Source organism: Neopsephotus bourkii, unplaced genomic scaffold, assembly GCF_033783945.1.
Source record: "Neopsephotus bourkii isolate Nb327-2 ecotype Australia unplaced genomic scaffold, CSIRO-AGI_Nbou_v1 NB_1574, whole genome shotgun sequence".
NCBI classification, from domain to species: Eukaryota; Metazoa; Chordata; class Aves; order Psittaciformes; family Psittacidae; genus Neopsephotus; species Neopsephotus bourkii.
Genome location: NW_026902050.1, coordinates 1,700,409 through 1,722,750, shown reverse-complemented (window position 1 = coordinate 1,722,750; position 22,342 = coordinate 1,700,409). Strand labels below are relative to the sequence as shown.

Here is a 22,342-nt window from a genome sequence, read left to right as displayed (position 1 = left end):
CCTTCTTTAGGCTCTAATCTGGAACAGGTAAACTTTTTCACTGTGAATATTTCTGGTGTTCTTGTAAACGTATATACATATCTTGAATTCTTGTGTTGTTTTCTGGATATCTGTGACATGAAGCGTTACATAAACACGTTTAATACTAGCTGTGCATTTTGACATAGGATGGAACGCTATGACCTAAATAAACACATTATGAGCAGTTTTATTCTAGATAAGTGTCAAACTGAAGCTGTCCAGAGTGGGCTGAAATGCCTTATATTTTTTACTTGGTTCTGATTATTAGAAGAAAACTTTGTGCTTTTATTTGAGAATGAAGCAGTTAGCTACTCAAAGTACCAAACCTGTGTTTAAAAAAATAAATCCAAAAAGCAAAAAAAAAAAAGTTCTAAAATTTTGAGTAATCCAGTTTATCAGAACATTGAGGCCTGAACTGAAAATTTTACTGTAAGTCCTTTTCCATGATCAGTGAAGTAGTTCTGAAAATCCAGAAACACATATCCTCTTTTCTTACATTACTGAAGTTTCTTTTGTTAGTTACAGACTTCCAGTTTTTCAGTGTGAGTTTTTCTTCACCTGCAAAGAGACTTCCTTTGGTTTCCATAATTTTCCTAGTGTTTACAAAGCTTTTGAGTTAAGGTCCGTTCTGGAGTAGTGAAGGTCACTGTTTGGGGAGGTATGGGGAGAACTGTATTTAGATTTTGTTTATCTGCTTTGACATGCTGCATCCAAATACTTTTTATGCTGAAAGTCAAACTGTTTCCCCACTTCAGTTGCTGGAATGATCCTTTGAAGGGTCCTTTATTTTCACTTTTAAAGTGGAGCAGTGACTAAACAAGGAAAAGAATGTAAACCTGGGGAGTCAGGTGTAAATAGTCTAAAGCCACTTTGGTTTTCATGCTGTCTGTTCATACTACATCAGAGGGGGTCTGACCCTAGGAGCTTCTATGTATTTATCAGATTCAAAATATCTTATTTACTTCTTGAAGTCCTCACTTAATCTCTTTCAAAACATGGGTTGGCCTTCTACAGTGAAAATCAAAACTTACCTGGGGACAGGCTATATAAATCAGGCTTCCTGTGTTTTGTTTGTAGGTTTTGTAGTTTGAAGTATGCAGTAACTTATGAGTTGTATCACTGTGTAGGTAGGGCGGGTTAGAATCTGGAATGTCAACTTGTTTTTAAGTTTTAAATTTTTTTTAGCATCCTTTTGCTCTTACATTAAAGCTCGTTTAGCACTGATTTTTTTTAATTTGTGTGTGGAAATTATACATTACTGTGCTTTCAAATTTGTTTTCACTTAAGACAGTAGATTGATATGTGTATCTGAGTTGGATTTTGATACACATCCCATTTTAAAGAGAACTCTAGTTACTGCTGCCTTGAATTTTGTCTTTTAAGTTATCTGGTAGTTAAGACATTTTTCTGTAATTAATTTTGTGTCCTTGAACATGGCCTTCTGTATGGCTTGAATCTCTGGAATAACAGCATTGTGTGGTGTTGCGGATATGGGTCGCTAGTATGGGGCATAGAATTGTTTTAAGTGTTCTGTAAGCAGTTTCCTTTCACTTCTGTTACAGTAAGATTTCTCATTAGAGGATCTTAAAAAAACAACCAACCAAACCAGCACCACCCCGTCAGTAACCCAACCACAATTTAGTTATCTCTAGGGGGGAGATTATATATGAATGTTTGAAATACCTTACTTTTAAAATATAGGTAAGAGATGAGGTACACTAAGGTGAACTTTTTCTTGAGTGTTTTCTAAAGCTTTTCTGCACTTCTTCAGTGATCAAGTGATCTGTATTCTGAAAAACAGTGCTATAAAATCTATGTAATCTGTAAAGTCTATAAAATCCTTGTTCATCCTGCACTTTGCAGCTACTTTGTTCATCCTTATTTTTGTCTAACTCTTCTAGGCCTGTGAATTGAAGCAGGCAGGCTGTGGGCCTGATCAGTTAACACAGTGAGTGATTTCACTCTTCTGAGTTTGGGCCCTCTTCTCCTCTCATGTAAACTAGCACTGGTTTATTGAAGTAAATGGATTTTTTTTTGTAATTTTCACCAGTAACTAATTAAGTCCGTAGTGCTTGGTGGCAGCTCAAAACTCATTGAAAGTGTAATGTAGTGTTAAGAAATCTTTTTAACTATCTTGCATCAGAAGAGAAATGGGTTAAATTACTTTTGACGCACATATATACACCTACAACTGAATCCTTTAGGGCAGTATCTGTGTCAGAAGTATGTGTTAAATGTTTAACACTTGATTACTTAGGACTTTAAAATATGATTATGACTTATACAACAGTTCATAAAGCTTCTTAAAAATTAGTTAAGTTGCTTGGCTACTACCTGGTTGAGTGCTGGTGAGCAGCCGCGGCAGTGTGTCTGCGAGTTCAGAGTTGCTTTGCTACGCCGGGGAGGAAAAAAATACTTTCCCTTTGAGCCATTGCTTGTGTGGCTCTTCTAAACTGATGTCTCTTTAGAGGCTGGATATTGTGGATATTTATGTTTTAATGCACTTTGAAACATCCCGTAGGTATATCAGCGTATTTTAAATATGAATTTTGATTTTAGTAGTTTCAAGTAGGGAAATACTTTGCAAATTATAGTAAAATCAATCTTGAATATTACATCAAAATCCAGTTCACATTTAAGATGTTTACTTGAAACACTTGTAGCCCTTGTTAGTGTCTAGTATGGGAGAGAGTCGTTTACCACAGTATTTTTTCATTTTTAATCTAAATGTTGTACTGTTCTATTAAAACTTTATACACACTGTGTTGCTGTAGGCACTGATACATTTTATAATGTAAACTTAGGTTTCTTACTGAAATCTTAGTGAAATCTAGAGTCTCCACTCACACATGTCCAAATACCTGGACAAGGTAATCCTGCGTTGTTCAAGTAAAGGAAGTTGATTTTGATTGCCCTGTGACTTTGTTTTTGTTTGTTTGCTTGTTTTTCCTTAATAAAACTGGGATGATCCACATCTAGCTTTCCACATGGTCTTGTCTGAGATGATCTGGGAACTTAATCCACCCATTTTGCTGTATTTCATAGTCAAATCAAAGCTTGAGATCTGGCAGGGACATCTTCGGTCAGAAATGCAGCAAACTACTTCCTTCACTGGTGGAGCAGGCTCCTTTAGGCTAGCAAAATTCCTACTTTCTCTGGAGTTTCAAGGCATTTTCTGTGCTTCTTGAAGCTCTAATATTTTTGTCTAATTTCCAATGTGATATTAGTTATGTTCCAATAATGTTCACTTGTATTTTTGGCCAACATTATTCTTTAAATGATAATTCTTCCCTGTTTCTGACGTTTAACATAGCTGTTCTAGAGAGTTAATGTCAACTCCTTTTGGGGTTTTGATAAATTAAAAACAAATCAGTCTCAGAAGATGAATGAATGGCAGGAGTCTGAGGCTGAGTAATCTAACATCTCAGTGCTGCAGGGGAAGCACTTTTACATTCTGCTAGTAGTGAGCTATTAAGTTGGCTAAGTCATCTCCTGGAAGGCATGCTAAGGCACATGAAAAACAACAAGGTGCTTGGTGACAGCCAGCATGGCTTCACTAAGGGGAAATCCTGCCTGACCAATTTGATGGCCTTCTATGATGGGGCTACAGAACTAATGGACAGTGGTAAAGCAGTTGTTGTCATCTACCTGGACTTGTGTAAAGCATTCGACACTGTCCCACATTACATTCTTGTCTCTAAAATGGAGAGACATCAATCTGATGAATGGACCAGTCGGTGGATAAAGAACTGGCTGGATGGCCGCACACAAAGAGAGTTGTGGTCAATGGCTCAATGTCCTTCTGGAGACCAGTAACGAGTGGTGTCCCTCAGGGATCGGTGTTGGGACTGGTCTTGTTCAGCGTCTTTGTTGCTGACATGGACAGTGGGATTGAGTGCGCCCTCAGCAAGTTTGCTGATGACACCAAGCTGTGTGGTTCGGTTGATACGCTGGAGGGAAGGAATGCCATCCAGAGGGATCTTGACACACTTGTGAGGTGAGCTGATGCCAACCTGAAGTTTAATCATGACAAGTGCAAGGTCATACACCTAGGTTAGAGCAATCCCAGGCACAGCTGCAGGTTGGGCAAAGGAAATTCAGAGCAGCCCTGGGGAGAAGTACTTGGGGGTGTTTGTCAGTGAGAAAATGAGCATGAGGCGGCTGCAGTGTGAGCTTGCAGCCCAGAAAACCAACTGTATCCTGGGCTGCATCAACAGGAGCGTGACCAGCAGGTCGAAGGAGGTGATCCTGCCCCTTTATTCTGCTCTCGTGAGACCTCACTTGGAGTACTGTGTGCAGTTCTGGTGTCCTCAACATAAAAAGGACATGGAACTGCTGGAACAAGTCCGTAGGAGGGCCAGGAGGATGATCAGGGGACTGGAGCACCTCCCATATGAAGATAGGCTGAGAAAGTTGGAGCTGTTCAGCCTGGAGAAGAGAAGGCTGTGTGGAGACCTTCCAGTATCTGAAGGGGGCCTGTAAGGATGCTGGGGATGGACTCTTCATTAGGGACTGTAGTGATAGGACAAGGGGTAATGGGTTAAAACTTAAACAGGGGAAGTTTAGATTGGATATAAGGAGGAAATTCTTTCCTGTAAGGGTGGTGAGGCACTGGAATAGGTTGCCCATGGAGGTTGTGAATGCTTCATCCCTGGGAGTGTTCAAGGCCAGGTTGGATGAGGCCTTGGGTAATATGGTTTAGAGCGAGGTGTCCCTGCCCATGGCATGGGGGTTGGAGCTTGATGATCTGGAGGTCCTTTCCAACCCTAACTATTCTATGATTCTATGATTCTATCTCATGAAACTCTGATAAATATGTGAATAGTTAGGGCTTTTTGAATAACTATTGTGACTTTCCACAACTGTGAGCATTCACCTTTGGCATCCATCTAACTGGAAGGTATGAAAGTGTTTGGAAGTAGGTTGGCTGTAATAACATAAGTCTCTAATGTTCTTGCTTTCCTGTTTGGGATTATTTCTTTTGCCCTGTGCTTCTCTGCTAATCATTGGTATTTTTAGAGAAAGTAGACTTGTATTCCTTCTACTTCACAATTTCTAATACTTCAAAAGCATAATTTCTCTCATATACTAGAACTTAATCTCATATGGTCTCACCAGTGAAGGGTGAATTGAGTAGGGTGTGGATCAAGATTTTCACAATTTTATCTTTTAAGTATAAAAATAAATCAGGGTTACTGATTTACTTCAGAGTTCTCTGAGATCTCATCAGTTACTGTCTACAAGAAACTGCATCTTTAGAGTCTGTATTTGTGGTTGAGTGCAAGTTTGTGCTGCTGTATTGGGGTTTGGAGATGGGTGAGGATGTGTTTGGAGACAGGTGTATGCTGTAGGGCAGGCTGTGACTGGATAGAGTGCGATGGGTGATAGAAGTGTAAACCTGCAAGTTGTTCCTTTTAAGTTAGTAAGGGAACGCAGCTTATCTCTCAGTTAATCTTAGTGTTGGCAGAACAATGTGGTACAGGGAAGAACAGAAAGAGAAGAATGAAGAAATCCTTCCTCTTTCAGCACAATTCACTTTATGACCTCTTTAACACACCTGATCCATTGAACCACTTCTTTACTGGCAAAACTCCACAATATTGCTGTACAGTGAGTCTGCAGAAGACAGACTAGACTGATGTATATGTAGCTCACTTCCAAAAGAGAGAAATCCCATCCTGATTTCATCCCTCTTTTGCATTGTTTCTGGTGTGCTTTGAGTCCTGAATGAATTAGGGTCAGTAATCCAGTACAAGTCTAGCCCATCAAAGGATGAGAAAACAGTAGGTGCTTTTCTGCTGATCTGAGTGCTGGAACCAAAGAAAGGAAATGGGTAAAGTGCTTTCCCCAGAGTCTGGGAGACCAGGAAGAATAAGATACTCTTGTATCTAGGAGTTTAGCTGTCCTGTTTCACCATGCTTAGAAATTGTTTTTTGCTAGGTAAACAAAAAAATTAAGTCTTACTGTAAGACAAGCACACAGATGTGGGTGAGCAGGAAATAAACAGGGTAAGCCTCACAGGAGCTGATAAATGATGGATCATTTTAGACAGTTTCTTTGTGGTTTATCCTGTAGATTTTATGGCACTGTAGTATTGCAAAACTTCTGTGAAGAGCATGGATCTTTGTGGTAGCCGAAAATTGTACTTGCATGTAGCTGTTAAAAGGGTTAGTTATTATACACTGTTTATCAGGTACTGCCTTGGTGTAGTGGTCACATAATTATCAACAAACGGGTTACTTGCAGTGATCCACTGGATTATGCTGTAGAATTGGATTACCAAGATTATGACTATTTCTAACTGAAGTACATAGATCTTAGAATTGTGTTTAGGGAAAAAAAAAGAAAAAAGCAGCAAGGAAATGTCTTCTATCCTAAACATTCTTTAATAATAGAATAGCTTTTTTCAAGTTTGAAACTACCATGTCTTTAGAAAGGTTTTTAATGATGTGACAATGCTTTGTCTGTAAACTAGTAACAACCATGTATATATTCCAGAGTCTAGTAATGGTGTGTGAAAGTCAATGTGGTTATGTTGGGATGTGTTTTAGGGACACTGAACTCTGCTGGAAAAAAAGTTCCAGGACTTCAGCTTTCAGCTTTGGTTTTAACTAGTAATAAAATGTGTGGAGTACCTGAAGTGCTTCAGAATTGGCAGAGACCACAAAGATGAACCTGGGGTGAAGTTTATGTTAAGTATGTTTGGAATTTGGAGATGCAGGATGAGCAGTTAACTGCAGTCCAGAGAACAAGTTAATATTATGTATCCTCCCAATTTCATTAATACCCTTTTAGTAGGGATCTGCAAGTGTGGATATAGCACAGTGACTAGAATCCATCCCTGGTAGTTAAGTAATAGGTTCTGTTTTGTCTGTTTACATTTTGAAATTCAGTGCAAATTACAAAGACTAAGACTGCATAATGCTTTGTGGTTCTGTTTGAAGACTTGGGAGAGCTCAATCAGTCTAGTGGCAAACCCACATTTTATGCTTCATCATAAAATTAGCAGTAATGAATTGCTATATTGATACATCAGTATTGAAGCTGAAACTCGTTAGCTGGCAGAAAGTGCTTTTGGCAGTTGTACACTAAATTGGAAGTACGAAAAGAGCTTTTGAGGCTGATAGCTTTTAAAAGCAGAAGAAGGTGACATATTCAGTTGGTAGTGAGAGTTTATGCTGTTAGTGAATAATCTAGTGTTAAAGAATTTGTGAGGAAAAAACTATAAAGGCAAAAGTTCTTTGGAAAAAGCTTTGGCGACATCTTACTGTATGCAAATAGGCAAAAGACAGTTAAGTAGCTTTATAGTTAGGTAGGTGAGACTAAAAAGGCTGGAATATTTTTGAACAGGATGAATCTTTAAACTGAAAATACTAATTACACTCCTAAGCAGTAAAAAGACCCCCTGTTTCTGATCTAGGTTTTCTGGGTAATTTTTTCACATTTCTGTGGTGGACTGATCTTTTTTTTATCCTTTTTTCTTTTCTTCAGAAATACCGCTACCAGGATGAAGATACACCTCCACAGGAGCACAGCTCTCCACACATTACCAATGAGGTGACGGGTCCAGAGCTGGTTCATGTATCAGAGAAGAATCTGTCACAGATTGAGAATGTCCATGGGTTTGTTTCCCATTCTCATATTTCACCAGTAAAGGTAGGCATTTTTAAAGTTTAAGGGTGAACTCTTTTCATTCACTCTCCAGGAATATAATTTTGTAGAGAAAAATATGCATGAAATACACACCTGCTTCTCTTGTGGAACTGCTCTTCTGTAAAATTCACTGTGTAGGCAATTAAAGTGTTGACTTAGTTGTACATGTCCTGAGTAAACATGACTGGTAGTAAACTGCCGAGATGACAGTGTAGGTAACTTAAGGTCTTGGATGTAGTTTTGAGGGACACTACAGTTACTGCTGTAAGTTATGTTTTGGGTTTTCTATCAGCATCCTGTAGAATCAATTCTGAGTTTTCTTATAAACATTTTCATTGAGGACCTGGGTAGAAAATGTAGTAAGCCAAGGATAATACATATCTCTGAAGATTTTCAGCATACAGCACCATTATACTTAAGACAGCTCTAGTAACTTAAAGGCAGATTTAAAAAGAACAAACTGCATGTGAGATTTTGGAGGGGGTTGTAGGAGGCAATTTTATTTACTGGCTTAGTAGTGAAATGGAGCTTAATCACTTTCTGAATAGTGTAGTATTTTAGTGTGCCAGACTAAATGCTGTTTTGTATAACACCTCTGAGTCTTTATGGCTTGTTTTCAAGAAAAACTGGGGAAATGGTTTGCTACCAGTGAGCATTTGGGCTTTAGAATGATGAGATGGGTTTACACTGTGTTAAGCTTATAGCTTGGTGTTTTTATTCTTACGGATTTTGGGGGTGTGGTAGATTCCTTTGTGACTGAAATTGGCAGTGTATTGTAACAAGTGCCACTATAATTTAAGAAAAATGTCGTTTTGAACCTAGTTACGTTCCAGATGCATTCATTTTTTTATTGTGAAGAGAATTCTGCTGAATGTATCAGCTCTGTAATTCACTTGTAAGGATTCTATAAAGGAACCAATGGTAGCAGGCGAGTGTGTTTAGCAGTTGTGATCCAGCTTTTCTAAAATTTTAAAAATGTATATGTAGGTAATGAACAGTTATTTATTTTTACTTTTAACTCCATAATGAACTCTTTGTGTTTCTGTAGTCTTTAGGAGCTAAAATAGCTGAATTGTTTAAGCCCTAATGAAAAATCCTTTTGCAGTGAGCTCTGTTAACCTCTGAAGAGCCTTCTAAGAATAAGAATTCTTAGAATTCTTCTAAGAATAAGGCCTATAGGGATGGTGGGGAGGGATTCTTCATTAGGGACTGTAGTGATAGGACAAGGGGGTTTGAACTTGATGATGTTAAGGTCCTTTCCAACCCTAACTATTCTGTGATTCTATGACAAGGGGTAACGGGTTAAAACTTAAACAGGGGAAGTTTAGATTGGATATAAGGAGGAAATTCTTTCCTGTTAGGGTGGTGAGGCACTGGAATAGGTTGCCCATGGAGGTTGTGAATGCTTCATCCCTGGCAGTGTTCAAGGCCAGGTTGGACGAGGCCTTAGGTGATACGGTTTAGTGTGAGGTGTTCTTGCCTATGGCAGGGGGGTTAGAACTAGATGATCTTAAGGTCCTTTCTAACCCTAACTATTCTATGATTTTATGATTTTGAGAACAGTTGGGATCTCAACCTTCTGTTGCCTTTTAAAGTAGACACACAATTAACACACTTTTGTGTGTGTCTAGTTTCCTGAATTTATTGATATTCAGAAAGTAATGCAACACATTTTGTGTGCAGCCATTAGAAATAAAAAAAAACAAAAACAAGTCTGCCTCTGGGGGCTTAGGGACAGCTCTGTTTATTCACAAGCTCTTCTTAATTTATAGCACAGTTAGTCTTGCGTTTCAGAAAGCATAGAGAGATCAAAAGGGCAAAGAGGCAAACTGTCCATAATAACCCATCACATATAACACACTTCGCAATCTAGAAACTCATATAAATAAAAAATAAAATTCTAGAATGGGCTTCTGAGACTGAAAATCATTTTCTTGGAACTGACGAGGTATTACTTCTTTATACTTGTACAAAAGAATTGTACTTTTAATCATGTTTAAAGGGCTGCAGTTACTTTGATTTCTTTCTGGCTGACTGGATCTCAGGGAAACCAAACTACTCAGAATAGTTCCTGTTTGACTTCAGATTATTTTTGCAAATAGACAACTACAGAAGTACAAAAATAAGGATTTGATATTGGCAGTATTAATATTCCATGGAAATTGACTTAATTTCTTACTGTCTGCAGTGTGAATGATCTCTAGCGTACAGAGACCCTACCAGGGGTCTCCAAAACAAGTGAGGCTTGTGTTTAGAGTGTTACATGGAACCCTGAATTGCCTGTTCTAGTTTAGCTTTCTTTAGCTGTTGTAACTTTCTGTAAGGACACTGATGTAAAACCCAGAACAATTTTACAGAAATCAGCGTGGATGACTGTACTGTGCCTTACTCTGCTCAGATGTGATCTAAGTGGAATTTTGTTTTTTTTTTTTTTTAATTTTCTTGGGGTATGTTAAATGTACAACTCTGCTGCACCATTCTAGAAGAAAGGAACCACCTCTCATTTAAAGTGTTGTGGAAATAATGTTAAGCAATGTGTAAATATAATTACAAAGTATGGTGAGGTCTTGTCAAAATGCTGTGTATCTAAGGTCTCTGAGGAGGATTACTATTATCTGTCTGAAATGTGTAAGTGCTAGGAAATACCACTGGATAGGAAAGAATGTGTGTATGAGAAATACCACCATGCAACTGATATTACCGTTTATACCATACATCTGATTATTTTCACGTGACTTCTCTTTTTATTATTTTTATTTTTATTTTATTAATTTAAAAGCAATCTGGTAGAAGTAAAATTTCCCAGAGCTTTGTTCATCTGAAAACTGGGGTGTGTGCTCCAGGTTTCATTTGTTCACCAGCTTTTTTGTGGAACTTTGAATTCTGGTATGAAGTTGACTGCTGGCTTGCTTCTCTTCTGAGGTCAACTTTTTATAAATCACTTATAATTAGAGTCTGAGATCCAAAGGTATTTGGAGTGAGGGGTGCATCCGTAGTTTCGTAGGCCCTGGAATCTTCATGGGAACTTTTTAGAGCAAAATGCCTTTTTTGCTCACAAAATTTCTTTTTGGTTAGCAAATGGTTTGCTGAAGTTACTGAAATAAAGGCTGTTAAGTCTTGAGTATGTCAGAAAAAAACCCAAGGTTGCTGTTGTATCATTAGCTTAGCTGGTCCTCTTCTTTTGGCTTCATGATCTGCAAGATTTTCATAGTTTTGGCATAGCTCTTGCTGAAGATGAGTTTAGTAACAACAGTTCTGTAATTAATTTGTGTAATTCATTGGTAGGTTGGCTTGGTGTGCTATGTAGGGATCGGGTCTTGGCTAATATACAAGACCTTGATTAGCTTTATTCAATAGTATATTTGCTCATGGAAACCAAATGTTGATAGAATGTGTTATGTTTATTACACCCATGAGATAATGAGAAGATTTTTCTAAAAAAAAAAAATTGATGTGAAATAAATTTGAAATTTTAATTTGGAGAACAAATTGTAGACTGTAGTTATATGATCGTATGCTGCTTTTTAAGAAATGCTGCAGAGGGCAGTAGAATCAGATTTTGAGGAATAACTTCTTTTATAGCAAGCCCTCTGTAGTTTAGAGGAGTAATACAGAATGCAGATAGAATGTAGTGAAGAAGGGAAATGGTTTAAGTAATTCACATTTTGTTCTTGAGAGGTTTTCAGATTTTCTAGGGCTTAAAGCAGCTTTTAGGACTTGCTTGGACAGGGGCATCATTATCAAGAAGCAGCTTGCAGTGACCAGAAAGACAAATGTGTATCCCAAATTTTTAGAGGATGAGCATGTGACTAATATTTATCAAATGTCCCACTTTGGGTACTGTAGTAACTCAAGATGGTTTACCTTCTTGACAGAGAGGTGGGCTACTTCAGATTCAGGTTAAGGTACTGCATGCTTGCAATTACCACGAAATAATGGGTACTAGCTGTACTGATTTAAAGGTTAAGCATGAGGCAGGGCTTACAGCTTTTATTTGTTAGGGTGGAGCTTTGTCAGTTTGTATTTCATACATCTCGAGCACCAAAGAAATAGATTTGACCCAGGAGGTTCCCCCATTTAATACTGTGTGAAGTGAAACTGTATTTCAGTAACAGTGAAAATGGGTTGTTTTTTTTTTTTTTAATATTATTTCTTCAATTTGAGGTTTCCAAACTCCAGAAAAAAAAACACGGGATCAGGTTGAATTCTCTGTGATTCTGTGAATTTTTGATGTAATTGAAGCTGTACACTGCTGCCAAGGTTGACCACTAGATGGTGATACTATAACAGGATTTATTTCAATTCTAAAACTGAATTTAGTTTTCTCTCAGACCTTCAGATCGATGTTTTTTACTTTAACATTTGTTTTTGTTAAACAGCTTCAAGGAAGTGAAATCTGACATAGATGTCATACACTGCCAAACAAGTTTTTAAATTGTGGAGTGGAAGTTGGATTATTCTGTCAAGGAAAAAAAACTTTGAATGATAGATTATTACAAGCTTTAAAACAGTGGGTCATGACGTAATAGTAAGAATTATTACTCTTAAGATCTATTTAAGATAAGGTGTTTTTTTTTAAAATCTATCTTAAATCTCAGTATTTGTTTAAAAAGACCTGTGCATGAAAGGGAAAGTATTTTATTTATAGCTCTACATTTATGATGTAATGTGGCAATTCATTATTTAAGTGTAAGCCCTGATTGGGTTGTTAGTTATGTTATTATTAAGTTTGTGTATTCTGTTGGTATCTGGGGTGTTAGTACAGCAGCTTCAAAGAAAACGTGCAATTATTTGTAAACTACTAAATATATCTTGTACTGGGAAGGTACACCACGAGTAGTGTGATAAATATTCATCTTGATCCTGGGCTGTAATATAGTCATAATATTACAGTATTCACTGCAGTTCCATTATATCCCCAGTTCTCATTCCCTAGTTTGTACAAGGCTGGTTTTAGAGAATTTTCCAACTATTTGCTAAATTTATAAATGGTACTATGCTATGGCTGCCTGCAGAAACCGGAAGCTAGGCTTTCTGATTCAGGAAGGTCTCTTCAGTTCTTTTTTAACCAAGTATTTTTTGCTGATCTCTCTCTGGAGATTTTCACCATAACACCCAAGGGTATGAGAAAAATGCTTGCACTTGGTTTGTTCCTTACACACATAGCACATATTGACAGCTGATATAAATGTTTTAGTTGGAACACTACTAGCTTTCTTAGTCTAGCAAGGTATCTAAAATTGCTTATTCATGCTATGCAGTAAAATTTTAATTACTGACTAATGTAGCACAGCCATAAAGAACTAAAGATATTCTACTGGTTGAATATTTGGCATTGTCAGAATAGTTTTGTGCAGTCATCAGTGAAGTAGCAAGACAATCCAAGAATTGTGAGAAATAGGTTTGGGGTGGGGAAGTATGTTAATCTTGAACTTCTGGTTATGTAATTATGGACTCTTGTATGTATTTCAAGCAACATAGGTGGCTACTTTACTGTTCTTGTGTCCTCACAAAAATAATGATCTCTGTACAAGTGACGCTGGGAAAAGAAAATAATGAGCAGATCGGGCAGTGCAGTGATTGACCATTTTCATTACTGGCTGCCTGTTTGATCTCATACAAAGATCTGTCATTCCAGCTGAGTGCTGTGATACTCTGCTAGAGTGCTTTAGCTTCAGATAATGCAGTAAAAATCCCTACGTCCTCTACCAGAGATCTTTGTAAGAATTGTTTTAGGCATGTGGATTAATGCTGCTTGCCCATTTCAAGCACAGCAGTTGAGTCTCTTGTGGTTACATAAACAGTGAATAAAACTATGACTTCATAATATTATGACATTAAATGCAAATTAGTTACTGGTTTTCTACATTTAAACAATGAAGGATTTCAAACTAAGGTGAAGTACTGTTCCCCATTGAAAAAAGACATAAGTTTTCACCTCAAATTTTAACAAGTATCTTTTTGCCCAAGTGAAGCATCTGATACTCGTGTGCAAAGCTGATCTCATAATGTGTTGAATACCTTTGAACCGGTAGCTTTGCCTCGTGTCAGTGCCTCTCTGCTTCATCTGTGTATACCTAGCCGTGTATTAAACTTACTTGGGCTCAGTTTGCATTACAGAGAAAGTAGCCCTTTATTAGAATAAAAGCGGTAAACAGTTCTACGGCTGTATCAGTGTCTGAACTGTTGGAGCTTGGGATGATGTAGTGGGAAGGGAAGGATTACTCTATGCTTACACTATTAGCTACTGAGACAAGCAGTAGGTTAGCTGGGCATTTCATTTGAGCTAGTGCTGTGATTATGTCCTTGCTGGGTGTAAGAAATGTGCTCTTCAGCCTTACCTTTCCTCTTGCTTGGAAGTCACGTCCCCTCTTTTTGTGCCAGATACCCCTATTTAGTGTAATGTACGCACCGTTTCAAAAAGGTTTTTAATAATATGTATCGGCAGTCCCCAAGCCATCTACATGACAGGCTTTGTAATCCTAGTACAGCAGTGTGGTTTAGTACATGCACTGTACCCTACGAAATAAATGTCTTGTGCCCGCTTAGTGTGTGTCTGCTTTTTTTCACATGTTTAGACATCTTTGGAAAATTATTTCCATGACCTGATGGTATTTAAGCTTAATGACTTTAAATCAACTCTAGTATGAAACTGCTTATCTGTTAGTGCTGCAGCGCTGTGTAACACTCTACTTAAAATGACTGTGGTATCACAGGAATGAAATATGGTAAGGTGGTTCTTGTTCTTAAAATAGCATCCAGAATGGAGAGGATAGATGAGAACTTGCTCTCATTTCTCTACTGGCAAAACATGGTGAAGCAGAATCAGTGATTATGTGGAGCAATTACAGATGACAAAGCAGTGAAAGCATTGTAAAGGGAAGTTCTGCTGCACAAATCACTTGGAGCATGTACATGAAGGTCATCTTCTTGATGTAGGTTTATGGGGTTTTTTAGGTCCACACAACAGAATTCTTCAAAAAAGCTTACAGAGAAATCTAAACTGTCACAGAGTAAGAAAAAATAAAATATCTTGGTATTTAATTGTAAAAAAAACCCCAAAACAATAACAACAACCAAATCCCCAAATCAACAAACCAACAACAAAAGGAAAGTAAAGGGTAAGAAAGAAGATGAGTAATCATGATGGATTGAGGTTACCAGAAGGATCTCGGAAGAACCTGTATTCTCATCACATTATCTCAATGGAATGAGAGCTCAGGGTTAAAACAGATTAATGGAATAATTATGTCAGTACTCAAGTTACAGTCAAAAAGCCAAGTGCAATACCAGAAATATCTGCAGAAGCAAATGGGAATGAAACTGCATTATTTTATCACTCCGGAAACTGCAGTGTTCCTTATCTTGATGAAGGCAGACAGTCAATCTAGAAATGGTTCATAGAAGAGGAATATGTAATCAAAGGCAGAGGGCAGCTACTATGCCGTGAAAGATGAATCTGTTTCAGCCCTCCGTTTGTGGAAAATCTAAGTCAGAAGATAGGGCTATAACTACTGTCAGTAAAGCTGAGCCAGTAAAATTATGGAAATTACTAGGGAATTGTTATTTCAGAAAGATATAATTCTATTTAGAAATATAAATTAGCAAGTGACAGTTGTCTTATAGCCCCTAAACACAGTGATCTGCTGTCAGTATCTGACTTCAGAATAATCTTTTAGCTGCTGATAGTGTTTCGGTTTGTGGCTGTACCAGTAAAGGTACTGCAGCATCCACTGCTTGTCTCTTCTGCCCTTTTTCTTCAAATGGAAGTAACCACTTTTATTTAATTCTTTCCCATTGATCTGTATGGGAAACAACTGCTTATATGAATGTGAATATACACACATGCTGCTTTTAATGAAGGGCAACTTCCTTTCCATGTGAACCTGAACCTTGTACTGATAAACCTGGTAAGGTTCCATTCTCTTTATCATCTGGTGTGTCTTCCTTCCAATTCCACCCATATCCTCAAGTGCTTGCTCAAAAGTCTTTCAGAGCTTGTGGAGCTTCTGTTAAAATAGACTTCTCTGTACATTAGGAGAGTTTTTCTGCTCTCAGAAAAAAAAGATTATTGTTACAATTTGAACTATGCACATTCCAGATTAGCCATCAGTTCAAGTAATTGTAACTTCCTGTTTGCTCTAGTGTGTTTTCTTGCCTGTATGGTTTCCTGAATCCTGTTCTTGCCTTAGCCAGGAAGGTGAGATCACCCTGAAGATGAAGATGCAGTCTTCATTTAGAAATTAAAGATAAGTTGAAATGTAATTTTCAAGATTAGTTATGACTGTGAGAAAGTTGCTGTTACCTTTTTTCTCAATTGAGACCTTTCTAAAGGTCTTTTTGATATCTTGAGCAGGAAAATAGTACTTCTGGAATTTGGAACAAACCTAGAATACAGGAAATTATAGAGAGACTTGAACGTCCCCTCACAAATGCTCATTTTTGGACTATCTTATTACTTTGGTGGTCACTCTTGAGAGGAGGTTCTCTACAATCTTTAATTAAAATGCCCAGCCCAAGTTCTTGATAGGATGCTACTTACAAACTTCCTGTAATTGAAGAATATACAAATATGTGCAAAAGTGTCAGTTTGTGTCTTATAGTAAGAAGCAGTTGACCAAATCTGCCCTTTCTCTCTACGGATCTGCTCCACAAATACTTGCCAACAGAAACAAGAAAGAAAAGCTGTAACAGATGGACCATGGATTAATCCGAACATTAGAACAACCCAAGATACAGTAATCACCATCAAGTAATTTTAATAACTGGTTATACTCTTTTTGACTCAGTTTTCCCCTGAGCTCTCAGTGCTGTTGGGCTCATTCTGATGACTAAAGAAAGCCTAAAGAAACAGAAACTTGCATTAAACACAGGATGTTTTTTATCAGTCTGGCATGCCAGAAAGATGGGCAGGATATTCATGAACAGGGTACAGAAGGCTAGCAGTTCAGTCTGCACAGATTGGTAGGTTGTCTGAGGTGTAGTATGAGTAATAATATAGTAATCTTTGGTACTCAATATTTATACCAAAATGTGTCATTATAGAATAATCATGCTGGTGTGTTTACTTACAGAGTACTTTCAGCAGTAAAAGATTTAGTTTTTCCTGTGTAAATTACACTTGATCAAGGGCTATCCTTTCAGTCCCATTTCTCAATTAAAAGCTAAGATGAGCTTTCTAAAGTATGTTAGCAGAAAGGGTTAACTGTTTCTTTTTCCACAGTATCTGTTTTGAGTAATGTACTTCTGGGCTTTGGCTTAGAATATTGTGTATGCTTGTTAATGAGACTTAAATTTGTTTTGCCAGTAAAATTTTATTACATATAGAATTCTGAAAAGTCTAAAAAGTAAACATTAATTTATGTCTGTATGTTCAGTGGTGTGTTTTTGTTTCCCTGCCTGGAGAGTTAAAAGTTGCATAATCTATATTTGGGTATTTAAGTAGAGTTCTGCACATTCCTTTTGTCTCTATTTTTTCCAATAAAAACCTAAGTGATACTGAAAATAAAGTAAGTCCCTACCATTGTTTTATGTGGTTCTTTAATTTTCCTTCTTAAGTGTATCACTTGATTCCTTTAGGGTCTGTGCCTATTTTAGCCAACATTCTGTTTAGCAGGATGGCAGTAAAACTGGCATAATATACGTTTCAAATGCTTCAGGGATTTTGTTGCTTTTGTTTAAAAAGTGTAATTGAGATAACTGCTGTTTGCATATACAGCTTTTTTGTTAGTGATTTTTTTTTTTTTTTGTGTAGGTTTTTTTTTCTTGTGTGTGTGTGGGGATTGCTTGTTAGAATTTTATCCCCATCAGTTCAATATCCGGAATACAGAAAAAGGGGTAACAGAAGCTCTCACCGCTCTTTAGGACTTCCTGAGATTCCCTGGTGAGCTTCCCTCTTCTGCTTTCTGGCTCTGGAGCCAGTCATTCACAGATGAAATTTCAACTACCACTTCTGTGCTGATCATTCCTAGATTGTCTCCTTTCTCTGGCTACTTATTTTTCTGTCCAAATAGTGCTTTCTCTGATTTCTAACTGTAGGTGTTTGACCCTCTGTTGAAATGCTCTTTGACTGAAACAGGCCCTTGTTTTTACTCCCACCCATTGTTTTTTCAACTGTGTAAGTGACCAGTCTTCTAGTCTGGACTCCTTCATGTTACCCTGATGTTGTACCATTTCTAGAATTATGCCTTGCCTTTATCTTCCGGTGGCTTTGTAACTTATAAAAATCAGCATGTGTCTCATTACCACAGTACAGGCTCCTTCTACAAATAACTGCAACTTTTATCTTCTTAGGCATAAGCGAATCTTGCTCAGTATCGTTGCTATCCATATGGAGTGTAGGTGACACAGATTGCTGTCTTATATCACCAGTGAGATTGCATAACCTTCTTCTGAAATACTTTTCTGGATTTTTGTCTCCATTGAAATTAAATCATCATAGCTTTGCTTTTAGGAGTTTTTATTTTTTTTCTCTCTCTCCATATGAGCCTTTCCTGAAGTGCTGGTTTCTGGAGTCTCTTTTTCAGTGTTGCCACAGTTATTCATTGGCTAGGTAGAAATCAGCCTTGAAAGAAACTGCATTAAACCACAGCAACCCTGTCTCATTTAGGCAGGCTGATAAAACAGGAAGAAAAATAGGCACTTGCTGCATTGCTTGTCCACGTCTTGTGGTGTTCCCTTTCAGAATTTTAAACAATACTCTACCATGTGACTCAGTTTGGAGCCTGTAGGGAGAGCTAAATATAGATATATAAATGATTTCTTAAAAACACTTTTAACATTTTTTTGAAAGCTATACTAATACTCTTGTGCTTGCTGGTCTTTTAAAAATGCCCATCAATGTCAACATTTAAGGCAATATGAAGAAAAACGTGAAAAATATTTTCACTTTAACTCTTCATAAAAGGATTCAGAATTCGAAGCATGTAACTTGCAGTGTGTTTCAGACATCTTTAGTCATAGCCAGGGATTAAGAAATATCTCCAGTAAGAAGCTCATAGGCATTTTTCAGACTTAGGTATTTTCTGTGGGTCTGGGAAAGGTAGGGCTTGGGTAGGGCTGCAGTCTTCCTGTGAAAAGAATTCACGTTGTAAAAGGCTTGTCCATTTAAAAGGATTGTTGAATCTATTATGTCTCAGGCATTGCTCTACCTCCATTATCTATCTTAGGAACAAAGCTTTGAAGACACTGAACAAGTCAGACCAGGTTTCATATGATTTACACTGATAAGCCATTGTATTTTTTATGGATATTAATAAAGTGCCTGAAAGATGTACTCAGAATATTTGTATATGATATGTTACTGAGCTGTACTAGTGACTAGAAGTAAATGCTGCATTGATCTTATTGCCACATCTTTAAATTAATGTACTTATTATTTCTGTTTGCAATGTAAGCTGTCAGGAAAAATTTGTTGCAGGGAATAGGATAGCTGTCAGTAAGAATTTGTTAAGCAGAAGAGTATATTGCACAAAAAAAAAAGTATATGGAGGGATTTGGTAATTCCCACTAACATGTGCATCATGTGGGTTTGTAGAATCACGTGATAAATTGAGGCATTGTAAGGAATTTCTCTGCCTTTGTTTGTCACATGGAGAGCTTTCTTCTCTTTGGAAATGTTAGCCCTGGTGTTATGATTATGACTGTTAGAGCATTTTATACAGAAACATACCACAAACAGTTCTGATAACTTGGCACTGGATTTCAGAAGGCAAGCTTGTACGAAAAGCTTTGCCATTTAGCTGATTTCCTGAGTAATCTCATTGATGAGAGCTGGAGGAGGTGTGTTGTCTTATTTTTTTTTTAACAGTTGACTGTAAAAATGTGTCTGGTGAGTTCTGTAGGGTGACTTGAATTGCATCTAATCTTTTAGATACTTACTGTGTGAATTCTTTTTTACTGTGAAGAGAGCAGAGAAAATGCACCCTGTAAGACTAATGCTCTTGTGATTTGCATCGGAAAGTAATTGTTACTGAAAACTCATTAGTGCATAGTAAGAATTTTATTTTTATTTTTTTTTACCAATTCTCCTGAGAAATAATGTTGAATCACAAATATATCCATTTATTGCTTTCATATTATGCTTACAGTAGGCAGAATTTTAGAAACTGGTGTTATGATCATGACACATTAATCATAGAATAAGAGCAAGAGTGTTGGAAGTAGTGTTTAACCTTAATATCTTTTATCTTAATGATTAAAAAAACAGGGCAAAACATTCTGAAATAGCCCCATTAGACATCCAGTGATACACAACACAGAATAACTGTTTTCTTGATTTCTTCCCCCTATAGTTGTTCTATGCAATAAAGAAGGGGGGAAAAATATGAAAGAACTGTTTTCTGGTTTCTTCAGTATTCTTTTCTGAACATGGTGTTAAGGTCTTTTTGCTCTGTGGAACGTTTTCAGAAAGGCAGAATCAGGGAAGAAGTGCAGTTCCGCTGCATGCTCCCTGTTTTGTTCAGTTCAGGTTTATAATTTATGCAAGCAAGGAAGTGAAAAGATGCCATTGGATCTTACTACAGGCAGTGATTGAAACTTGGTTATTTTTGATCTATGCTTTCTCCACCCAGTAGCTCTTATCATCCACCACCATCCTCATAGCTGTGAATTGGTAACATTGTACTGTACCTGCTACCCAGATTCTCTTGAAATATCTGTTGTCAGCTAGGAAGAGAAAACAAGCTTTCAGTCCTGTGGGTTCTGAAAGAGGAAAAATAAGCGTTTGCTTGCCTTTTTATTTTTTTTTTTAATTGCTCGAGATTGTGTTAGTCATTGTAATCACAGGTAGAGAAGGGATGTAGGGGGTGGAAAGGCTTGGAAGAAAAATAGCATCAGCTATCAAGAATTTTGTTTTCCTGGTTTGTAAACGATGCTGCTGTAATTCTATCTGCATTTTTTTTCCCCTGCTCATTCACCACTCAGCAGCTGGTAGGGAAGTAAGACTGCCTGGCAACCACCTGCAGAGCTGCAGAGATGAATTACATTTTCGGAAATAACACACTCCTCTATTCTCGGGCCAATCGAGGCAACACTAGCTCAAGCCACAGTTCTGTAGGCCCAAAGCACAAGCAGTGGGCAAAGAAAGGCTCAACAGATGAGTTACGGAATGAGCCTTCCCGTTGGCAGCAGATAGTTGCATTTTTCACTCGGAGGCATGGGTTCATTGACTGCATTTCTGTTGCTGCCAGCTCCACCCAGGTAATATGCCACTTGTTGAAATTATTGTGTCTGCATGTTTTCTGGTTGCTTGCTAGTTAGAAATAGCTATTATTTAAATATGCATGCTGTCATTTAATCTCTTGATTTATGAATGCTGTTTTCTGTCTGCTTTCATTTTCCTATCTTGCAGAGCTCTGTACAGTTTTTAACATTAAAGCATGAAAATGGAAACATTAGATAAGGTCTGATTTTTATTTAAGTTATTTTAACAAGTGATGAGCCTCCAGTGAGTTTAAATATGAGATATTTTAATGAAATAGTTAAATACTGAAAAATGCAGTTTGCATTCTACTGCCTAGCTTTGGAAGGGAGTAATGTACTTAAGAAATAACAATTCCATAGCTGCAGTAAGATGACAAGTCAAATAAAGACTATGTATTTCCTGATTTCATTTGAAGGATTAAATAATTGAAAATCTTAATTATACACAAGAAATTCTAGTCTGTATCAGTTTTCTGGGTTTTTTTTTGGCTGCTAATAAACCTTAAGTAAGATGACAGTATGCCTTCCTTACAGAATATACATTTAGTAATGCAGAAAACATGACATTTTTCAGCTTTGCTGTCAGTCTGCTCTAAGTGATATTTTTATTAATTATCATTGAAAGTTATGTAAAAAGAGGCAAGCCAAATTTTACGTGTGTGGATTTGGGGTGAGTTGTTAAGGTTGATACTGAGAGAAGTTTAAACTTACTGACACTAGCAAATTAGTGTCTCGGTAATATGACAAAGAAGGATCTATGGAACAATGCTGAGATGTCAGCATTGTTTGGAAATGTGAAATTAGATTTGTTTTGCTTACTGTCAAGCTAAATTCAGCTTTAGTCAAGATGTCATTTAACCTGAAGTACTACAAAACTTGTAAAAAAACCCCAAAACAAACAAACAAACAAAAAAAACCCCAAAACAAAACAACAAAAAAGAAAGATTTGTTGCCCTAAGACACAGCAATACTATTAAGATAATTTGTATTTGGTAATCTTTTCAAAGGTGATGAACTGGAATTTCTTCTGAAGTCTGGTTATTGTTACCTGTTTTCTGCTTGTGAATTTAGAGCAAACAATGAATATGAGACCTTAGAGGGGATTTTGACTTTTTTTGTTGCAAACATGTGAATCATGGAGGTCTAAGAGGAATCCTGTAGTTTCTGTAATGGGTCATTATACAACTCTTAAGTGACTCATTAGGCAGACATAATAGCTTTTAAGAACTGGTTGGTTTTTTTTTGTTTGTTTGTTTTTGTGGGTTTTTTTGTGTTTTTTTTTTTGGGGGAGGTGGGGTTTAAAGCCAAAATATACAATATTAGCCTTTTGAATTAATATTATGGTTGCTCTTATTTAATGGATGAACAAGTAATGTTAGAATGCATGAAACTTGTTAGAATACATGAACAAGTAATGTTAGAATGCATGAAGCCAAGTCTGGTTAGTCAGGACTACAAACTTGCT

General features: G+C 37.1%; 1 protein-coding gene across 29 annotated transcripts in view; it reads left to right on the top strand.

The window, feature by feature from the left end:
- Positions 1-22,342, top strand: part of DLG1 (discs large MAGUK scaffold protein 1) — a 169,436-nt gene that overhangs the window by 56,315 nt on the left and 90,779 nt on the right. For 23 of the 29 annotated variants that reach the window (XR_009728190.1, XM_061371457.1, XM_061371469.1 and 20 more), the window contains one exon: positions 7,513-7,677. Coding sequence is in view for 28 of the 29 variants with exons in the window: in XM_061371457.1 (XP_061227441.1) it covers positions 7,513-7,677 (165 nt within the window). In the remaining variant the exon portion in view is untranslated. Of the gene's footprint in view, positions 1-7,512; positions 7,678-19,707; positions 20,875-22,342 lie in introns of those variants that run through there. The other 6 variants (XM_061371464.1, XM_061371461.1, XM_061371471.1 and 3 more) reach the window with 4 other exon arrangements.